This window comes from Gorilla gorilla, chromosome 4, assembly GCF_029281585.2.
Source record: "Gorilla gorilla gorilla isolate KB3781 chromosome 4, NHGRI_mGorGor1-v2.1_pri, whole genome shotgun sequence".
Taxonomy (NCBI): Eukaryota; Metazoa; Chordata; class Mammalia; order Primates; family Hominidae; genus Gorilla; species Gorilla gorilla.
Window position 1 is genome coordinate 136542231 of NC_073228.2, and position 9900 is coordinate 136552130.

The 9900-nt window shown below is 42.2% G+C and overlaps 1 protein-coding gene across 4 annotated transcripts in view; it reads left to right on the forward strand.

The window, feature by feature from the left end:
* Positions 1 to 9087, forward strand: part of RAD50 (RAD50 double strand break repair protein) — an 89469-nt gene extending 80382 nt beyond the window's left edge. For 3 of the 4 annotated variants that reach the window (XM_019027582.3, XM_004042473.5, XM_063706781.1), the window contains exons 22-25: positions 1620 to 1705; positions 2591 to 2733; positions 5193 to 5326; positions 6654 to 9087. In XM_019027582.3, the coding sequence (XP_018883127.1) occupies positions 1620 to 1705; positions 2591 to 2733; positions 5193 to 5326; positions 6654 to 6840 (550 nt within the window). In that variant the 3' untranslated portion in view covers positions 6841 to 9087. Of the gene's footprint in view, positions 1 to 1619; positions 1706 to 2590; positions 2738 to 5192; positions 5328 to 6653 lie in introns of those variants that run through there. The other variant, XM_055386572.2, reaches the window with a different exon arrangement.
* Positions 9088 to 9900: the final 813 nt, after the last annotated feature.

Genomic DNA, 9900 nt, shown 5'->3' on the forward strand with positions numbered 1-9900 from the left:
TGTGTCTCAGCAGACCTGGCCATGGGACAGGATGCACCACCTGTGTTGTATAAGGGAGCCAAGGCAGACTGCACGTGTGCGCCTTGGCCACCCCTGCCTTGTCTGGAGCTTGTTCTCCACATTAGAATGCTTATGTTAGTTTTTGAAGATTTTTAACTTGAATGGAAAGATAACTTTTTTTTAATGTCATTTGAAAAATCAGGATCATGATATATAAGCTATGGAAAGGCAGTCTTTACATGATTGGTCTAACATTCCATCGGTTTTGTTTTGTTTTTAGGAAATACTTAGATGTTTTGTCTCCTTTTGAAAGGAGCATAAAATGTTAGGCTGAGATAAGTGTATAAGGTAGAAAATGGAGACTTGTTGCATTCTCATCAACAAGCAGAATATGGTTTTTTCCAGTCTTCTACTACTTCACAGTCCTTCATCTGATATTTAAAATGTATTTATGTTGAGTCATTTCTTTCTCTCTTGCTGGTGAACCAGAAGATCACGAAATGATTCTACAGAGGCAGTAGCATTATGTTCAGTTTCTTTTTTTGTATGCATCAGATAAGAGGCCTGCAAATGGAAGTAAGTCGCCTCACATCCTTTGTATGATGATCGCAGTAATGTTTGCCTTTTTACCACTGGTGCAACATTTATTAGTTCATAAACCCGCTTCCAAAGAACCTAAGGGCTTTTTGATGAAAGGTGACTGTGGTGGGAACAATGTTAGGTTTTGACAGGCTACTTTTGTTTTTACAAACATTTCTCCTCTTTCTTTTTAGTGTTTAGAAACTACTACCTTAAAAGAGAGTTGAGGACAGGGACATGTCTGGACTAAGTGGAATTTAGTGCTTAGAGTTAGGATTTGGAATATAAATATGGAAGTTAACATTTAGAATTAGGATTTCTGAATCTGTGAATAGAAAGGTAAAATAAAATTTTGATGTCAGTTCAGCTTAAGCTTCTAAATCATTCTCGCTGAACCAAAGCTTCCAGTTGGTAAAAATCTAAGATCTGAGGAATAAAAGCAACATAAGAAGCTGACTTTCAGTTGGTAAAAACCTAAGATCTGAGGAATAAAAGCAACATAAGAAGCTGACTTTTGGTAAGCCTTAACAGTGATAGAAGAGGGACAAGGTGGCAGTTTGATTCTCCTATTTTCCGCATAGACTGCAGGCCCCTTGGCTAACCGTAAACCTTCTACCCTTTAACTCCCTGTCGTCCATTCAGCAGGCCTTCCATTCAGCAGGCCTTCCTGTGACCCGTGAAGCAGTCCCTCCAATAAGTTACCACGGCCTAAGAAAAAAGTCTAAAAAATTATGTTTCCTGAAGTTTTCACAGTATTTAAGTATTTATGTAAAGGAGTATTTGTTGTATCCTAGAGAGTGAATATGGAGAAGGGTACCCCTGGAGCACTAGAAATAAGCCTGCCAATTTTCAGTATTAGCCAAGCAGCAAAGTTTTGCTGCTGTTTATTTTTTCTAGTTCTTACTATATTCTACTTTTACCACTGAAAATATTGAGGAAGTTATTTATATTTCTATTTTTTATAATTTATGTATTTTAATATTACTATTACACATAATTATTTTTTATATATATAAAGTACCAATGACTTCCTTTTCCAGAGCAATAATGAAATTTCACAGTATGAAAATGGAAGAAATCAATAAAATTATACGTGACCTGTGGCGAAGTACCTATCGTGGACAAGGTGAGTACCATGGTGTATCACAAATGCTCTTTCCAAAGCCCTCTCCGCAGCTCTTCCCCTTATGACCTCTCATCATGCCAGCATTACCTCCCTGGACCCCTTTCTAAGCATGTCTTTGAGATTTTCTAAGAATTCTTATCTTGGCAACATCTTGTAGCAAGAAAATGTAAAGTTTTCTGTTCCAGAACCTAACAGGACTTACATATTTGACTGCAGTAGGCATTATATTTAGCTGATGACATAATAGGTTCTGTCATAGTGTAGATAGGGATAAGCCAAAATGCGATAAGAAAAACCATCCAGAGGAAACTCTTTTTTTCTTTTTTTTCTTTTTTTCTTTTTTTCCAGATGGAGTCTCGCTCTTCTCTGTCACCCGGGCTGGAGTGCAGTGGTGCAATCTTGGCTCACTGCAACCTCCACCTCCTGGGTTCAGGTGATTCTCCGACCTCAGCCTCCCGAGTAGTAGCTGGAATTACAGGTGCGCGCTCCCGCGCCTGGCTAATTTTTTGTATTCTTAGTAGAGACGGGGTTTCACCATGTTGGCCAGGCTGGTCTCAAACTCCTGCCCTCAGGTGATCTGCCCACCTTGGCCTCCCAAAGTGTTGGGTTTACAGGCGTGAGCCACCACGCCTGGCCCGGAGGAAACTCTTAACAGGGAAACTAAGAAAGAGTTGAGGCTGAGCAACTGGGGCATCTGGGTTGCTTCTGGCCAGACCACCAGGCTCTTGAATCCTCCCAGCCAGAGAAAGAGTTTCCACACCAGCCATTGTTTTCCCCTGGTAATGTCAGCCTCATCTGTTGTTCCTAGGCTTACTTGATATGTTTGTAAATGACAAAAGGCTACAGAGCATAGGTTCCTCTAAAATATTCTTCTTCCTGTGTCAGATATTGAATACATAGAAATACGGTCTGATGCCGATGAAAATGTATCAGCTTCTGATAAAAGGCGGAATTATAACTACCGAGTGGTGATGCTGAAGGGAGACACAGCCTTGGATATGCGAGGACGATGCAGTGCTGGACAAAAGGCAGGTATCTCAAAAGCCTGGGGAGCCAACTCACCCAAGTAACTGAAAGAGAGAAACAAACATCAGTGCAGTGGAAGCACCGAAGGCTACACCTGAATGGTGGGAAGCTCTTTGCTGCTATATAAAATGAATCAGGCTCAGCTACTATTATTACACTCTCCTGAAGCTAACCAACATTTCCTGCAACATTATGTAGACTTTTAAAAGAAGGGCCTGAAGCATTCTCGCAGGATAGGCTAAATGTAGAACAAGAAGCTGAAGACCCGTTAGAGTTTTCATGGCACTCCTTATCAGAATAAGGTCACTGTCTCATCAGTTATAAGACATACCACTATTTTATGTGCCAGCAGGAATGAAAAAATGCAATTATAACCATAAGTTGTTTCAGAATCAATGACATAATAGTATTGCAAACCAGATTCTAGCTTAAGCTAGAATGAATATTCCAGTATAGTAAGGAGTCTCATTAAGAAAGTAGCCCCTCATAGAATTAAGTCCCTACCACAACATACACAAAGACTTAGCTGCTGGGTCAGGCCATCTGGCTTCAGGTAAGGCTCTGTGAGGACAGCCTACATTGGAAATCAGGAAGAGGAATGAAGTTTTAAAGAGTCAGGAATATGGCATCCTTGGGGAACAAGGCTGGGTCCTTCACTGTGCACAGGTTTGTAACAAAGATGTCACAGATACTTGAGCTTTCTGCTTTCAGATCAAGGCAGAAGATTACACTTGATAACACCTCTAGGCCCTTGATTTTTTTTTAATAAAATTCTAAAATCATCGAAATAGATGCTCACATTATCTAACCCATTTTCATAGTTTGCAATTTTTGCTTAAAGAACATGCCATGCAGCTGGGCATGGTGTCTCACACCTGTAATCGCAGCACTTTGGAAGGCCAAGGCGGGCAGATCACCTGAGGTCAGGAGTTCGAGACCAGCCTAACATGGTGAAACTCCGTCTCTATTAAAAATACAAAAATTAGCTGGGCATGGTAGCATGTGCCTGTAATCCCAGCTACTCGGGAGGCTGAGGCAGGAGAATTGCTTGAACCTGGGAGGCAGAGGTTGCAGTGAGCTGAGATCGTGCCATTGCACTCCAGTCCTCCAGCCCGGGCAACAAGAGCGAAACTTCGTCTCAAAAAAAAAAAAAAAAAAAAAAAACATGCCATGCATATATGTATTATGTTATCAGCCTAGACAGCTGATACCAATTTAAAGCATCTGCAGATTACTGTCTAAATCATAGTCTACAAAAATGACAAACTTGTGATCTGTAATCAGTAGCCCTACGTGCTTTGATGATTTTTAGTGGTAAGTATAAATGAGAAAATACAGAGTTTGAAACATGGTCTCTTTGAATTAAAAATACTTTCAAAAATATCTTGAGGAAAAAGATTTTTTGTAGCTATTCTGAGTTATGAAAATTAATTAGCAATAATTGTCTCCTTGGTGTGAGGGGAGAGAACAAATAATGGAGGTGGGCCTCCAGCCTACCTAGCACTGGCTTTTGCTGAGGCTCTAGCAGCCAGCCAGGGGCTCTGCATGTGAGTGGGTGGTGGTAGAGTTGACAGCAGTTTGGATTCAAAGACAGGAAGGAAATGCCTGTCCCTCACAGGGCCAAGCTGTGGCCCTGTCTTCTGGCTTGCCTAGGCATTAAAGAAAAGACATAAACTATTCTAAAATTACCAACTCACTGATGTGTGCACACCCACCCACAAACTGAGGGGGAAAGGGGACTTACAGCTCACACCAGAGTAGTTTATACTTCCCAGAATAGCCCTACTCTCTCAATTCTGTGTGTCTTGTATCCTCAGATGGTTTCAGTGGGTCTGAGGGTTTTAGTATTAGGTTTCTAGTAACCACGAAAATGCCTAACAGTTCCAGTTACTTGGATTTTCTACAGGTAAGCTTAACTGAAACCACATTTCTATATTCCTGATACTTTGACCTGGGATTTTCTTTTTTATTCTCTCAGTCTCAGGATTATACACAAGAATATGGAAATTTAAAGGTAGCTGAGAAAAAGTGAGAGGCTCTAGAAAACGTGTCAAAGTTTTCTAACAGATCCCATTATCAGGCAAATAGCCAGGTCAAGAATTTTTAAGGTTGCTCATCTTACAGGATTATTAAAATTACAGATAAATGGCATTGTCTCTGTTTCTAGCCTTTGGTCTCAAGTTGGTTGTAGCTGATGTAATTTTTTATGTGAGAGCATCAGCATTGTTCTGAGCATTTTGTTTTGTGGTGAATGATAGGCTGAGATCATGCAGGTTCTCCTTCTGGAGGACATAAGAATCTGGTCCCAGTGCTGGGCTCTCCCAGAGGGCAGTGCTTTACCTAACAGTGAACCTGTGACGTTTCCCACTTTTCCCTGCTGAAAAGATCATGTCAGGACTGCTTGCCTGCCATGAGATGAGAAGGTCTGTGCTGGGCTTCTCACGTAGGGGCTTTTTTCCAGGTATTAGCCTCACTCATCATTCGCCTGGCCCTGGCTGAAACGTTCTGCCTCAACTGTGGCATCATTGCCTTGGATGAGCCAACAACAAATCTTGACCGAGAAAACATTGAATCTCTTGCACATGCTCTGGTTGAGTAAGTATCTCACATTTGGGGACAGGTTGTGATAGTTCTTCAAAACCAAGAGAGTTCTGTGATGAAAACGTTCTCTAGCTGTGTTCCCCACTTCTTGGGGAAGCCAGTTGGTGCCAGGCCCTGGGCTTTACCTTTTGATAGTAATTCTTCAGATCCCTCCTAAAGGAACTAGATGGTGAATAGCAGCCCCAGACACATCCTGCAGCTCCCCAAGTGTGTTCACAGGGAGAGAGTCACTGTGAGGGGTTCCTGGCCTGGTTTTCCTGTAAACCTACCAGAGGAACCCACATGTCATGCACAGCAATTAGCATGCCCTGCTAAGACATCTGCAGGTAGTGGTAGTGGGTTTAGGACTGTCTCCCCAGCTTTCCACATGTGTCAGACAACTGTGAGGAATGACAGAGCTCTTACTCAAAAAGCTTATTTGAGATTAGGTAAAATCCAGTGAGGGTAAAATTGCACACCTGGGGTCAGTATAGACGCCAAGGTTGTCAAGCAGCTCTTGCAATAAGGACTATGCTGGCAGAGAAAAAGGCAGTTTCCCTGAGGTCAAAGGAGGTGTTTCAGGCACTCCTGGCTCCAGACAGTCCCTTTCTGGCAGAGAGGGCCAGAAGGAGAGCTGAGCAGCGCAGGGCCACCTTTCTGCAGCCATCATCACAAGTAAGGGCGAGTGCTTTTGAAACCTCAAGTGCATCCAGCTCCAGGAAGGGGATAAGTGGCTAGCTAAAAGAAAAAGTCTTTCAGGTTTCAGTCACATTGCTGGTTACCTCAGCAAAATGTTCCCAGAACACCCACTCAGGTCCCTGTGTGTCATAGTAATGATGCATCTAGTGACTGGTGGTGGCAGAATTCTAAGTAGACCCAGCTCTTAAGAAAGCAGGGTTATTCCCCTTACCTGTAGTTTGTCTTTATTACTTTTAAATTTTTCTTCCAGAGAAAAGTAGTAACAGGTCAGGAAAATCCCAGGCGAAGGAGTAAGCCTTCTATAGTTGAACAGTTTGGATATTAAGGAAAACTCAATAAAATATTTATACCTGCTTTAGTGAGAACTTCTGATCTGGAAGAAACTAGTTCTTGTATTCCTATGAGTCCCTAAGCCAGACCTAAGTGAGGAGTCAGGCCATGTGTCCCTACTGTCTGGAGAGGAGAAGAGACTCCTGCCTGGCTGGCCTGAAGGCCTGGGGCCACCCCTCCACTTCCTGCAGGGTAGCTGGGGCCCTGACACACAGCACAAGTTCATGTGTCTGACAAGGTTTGCGGTGACTTTTCAAATCAAAGAAGGGGTTATGCTCTTTACTAATAATATGTTCTGAATATATTGTTTCAGGATAATAAAAAGTCGCTCACAGCAGCGTAACTTCCAGCTTCTGGTAATCACTCATGATGAAGATTTTGTGGAGCTTTTAGGACGTTCTGAATATGTGGAGAAATTCTACAGGATTAAAAAGAACATCGATCAGTGCTCAGAGATTGTGAAATGCAGTGTTAGCTCCCTGGGATTCAATGTTCATTAAAAATATCCAAGATTTAAATGCCATAGAAATGTAGGTCCTCAGAAAGTGTATAATAAGAAACTTATTTCTGATATCAACTTAGTCAATAAGAAAATACATTCTTCCAAAGGAACATTGTGTCTAGGATTTTGGATGTTGAGAGGTTCTAAAATCATGAAACTTGTTTCACTGAAAATTGGACAGATTGCCTGTTTCTGATTCGCTGCTCTTCATCCCATTCCAGGCAGCCTCTGACAGGCCTTCAGGGTTCAGCAGTATAGCCGAGACTCGACTCTGTGCCTCCCTTCCCAGTGCAAATGCATGCTTCTTCTCAAAGCACTGTTGAGAAGGAGATAATTACTGCCTTGAAAATTTATGGTTTTGGTATTTTTTTTTTAAATCATAGTTAAATGTTACCTCTGAATTTATTTCCTTGCATGTGGTTTGAAAAACTGAGTATTAATATCTGAGGATGACCAGAAATGGTGAGATGTATGTTTGGCTCTGCTTTTAACTTTATAAATCCAGTGACCTCTCTCTCTGGGACTTGGTTTCCCCAACTAAAATTTGAAGTAGTTGAATGGGGTCTCAAAGTTTGACAGGAACCTTAAGTAATCATGTAAGTCAGTACCCACCACCTTCTTCTCCTACATATCCCTTCCAGATGGTCATCCAGACTCAGAGCTCTCTCTACAGAGAGGAAATTCTCCACTGTGCACACCCACCTTTGGAAAGCTCTGACCACTTTAGGCCTGATCTGCCCATCGTGGAGAAGCCTGTAACACTCCTCTGCGTCTATCCTGTGTAGCATACTGGCTTCACCATCAATCCTGATTCCTCTCCAAGTGGGCATTGCCATGTGGAAGGCAAGCCAGGCTCACTCACAGAGTCAAGGCCTGCTCCCTGTAGGGTCCAGCCAGACCTGGAAGAGCAGGCCTCTCCATTTGCTCTTCAGATGCCATTTCTAAGAAAAGCCTAATCACAGTTTTTCCTGGAATTGCCAGCTGACATCTTGAATCCTTCCATTCCACACAGAATGCAACCAAGTCACACGCTTTTGAATTATGCTTTGTAGAGTTTTGTCATTCAGAGTCAGCCAGGACCATACCGGGTCTTGATTCAGTCACGTGGCATGGTTTTGTGCCATCTGTAGCTATAATGAGCATGTTTGCCTAGACAGCTTTTCTCAACTGGGTCCAGAAGAGAATTAAGCCCTAAGGTCCTAAGGCATCTATCTGTGCTAGGTTAAATGGTTGGCCCCCAAAGATAGACAGGTCCTGATTTCTAGAACCCGTGACTGTTACTTTATACAGCAAAGGAAACTTTGCAGATGTGATTAAAGCTAAGGACCTTAAGACAGAGTATCCTGGGGGTGGTGGTGGGGGGAGGGGTGTCCTAAATGTAATCACGAGTAAGATTAAGAGCAAATCAATTCTAGTCATATATTAAACATCCACAATAACCAAGATATTTTTATCCCAAGAATGCAAGATTTCAGAAAATTAAAAATCTATTGATAAATCATCACTATAATAAAACCGAAGGGGAAAAAAATTCTGAAAAAATTCTAGCAGCTATATTTGATAAAATTCAACATCTCCTAGCTTTAGCAAACTCACAGTTTTGCAAATAATATTTTCTTAATGTTATCTATTGCTAAATCAAAATTAAACAGTCATCTTAATTGCAAAATAAAACATTTCTCAGTAAATATTAAAGCCAGTTACCTTCTATCAACATGTTAATGAAAGTGCTAGTTGTTGCAGCAAGGAATAATAAAGGCAATACAAGATCAATATAGGCAGTGAAACAAAAGTATCATTTGCAAGTTAAAACAGACTTCCCAATTTTAAATCTGGTTTCCCCCTGAATATGTGGCATCCTTGGCAGCACTTCTGAGAGTGGCTGCTTTCATTCCAAGAAGCCCATGGGTTTGGAGGTGGGATAGGTGCCTTTCTGGCTTCTCATTGCTGCTTCTAGATCAGTCTCCAAATATCCCCCTTCCCCACATTGGAATGAATAGCCATCACAGCATGGATGGAGGTTAGAATGAGCCAGACTGCCTGGGCTCAAATCCTAGCACACCACTCACTAGCTGGGGACCTTGAGCAAGTTATTTGTCCTGTTTTGTTTCTGTTTCCTTATATGTAAAAGTGGGTAAAATGGTACACATTTTGTAGGGTTGTTATGAAGATTGAATGACATTATTTACAAACTGCTTAGAACTGCTTGCCACCTACTAAATACTGTGTAAGTGTTCAAGAAAAAGCTGTCTTCATTTCACTCTTGTTGCAGTTATCTTTCATCCCCAGCTTGGTCACTCCCTCTTATTTGTTGAAGAGTTTAGCTCCCGGTTCAGTGTCACCCCATTACTAATAATCATTGCTGATTTCAATATCCAAGTGATGGTCTAATACAACTCCTTGGCCTCTCAGTCTTTTTTTATTTTTTGAGGTGGAGTCTTGCTCTGTCACCCAGGCTGGAGTGCAATGGCACCATCTCAGCTCACTGCAACCTCTGCCTCCCTGATACAAGCAATCCTCCTGCCTCAGCCTCCCAAGTAGCTAGGATTACAGGCATGTACCACCACACCAGGCTAGTTTTTGTATTTTAGTAGAGACAGGGTTTCGCCTTGTTGGCCAGGCTGGTCTTGAACGTCTGGCCTCAAGTGATCTGCCTGCTTCGGCCTCCCTCAGCCCCTTTTTGTTTCCTCCAGTGAGAAGATACTCAGTTCTATGGTCTTATTCTAGAGCCCGGTCCTTTTAATAACAATAACTGCACCCCTCCAAAATCTCAGTTTTAAGCATCTTACTCTCCAATAACCCCATGGTGTCTACAATTTTCCTGTGGTCCTCAACCCCAGCAATTCTTTGACCCCACTGAGATTTCAATCCATTGATTCTGTGGCTTTTTCACAGGTTGTTTCCCTGATGCCTGTACTTCTCTCCTTATTCAACTTAAATTCCATGGCTCATCATTATGTCACCCTCCACTGCATTGTCCTCAAACTGTCCTGACAATCCCCAGCCCTACTGGAATCCAGCTCTGCCTCCTCCCTGCAACCTCCTTGCAACACCTGCA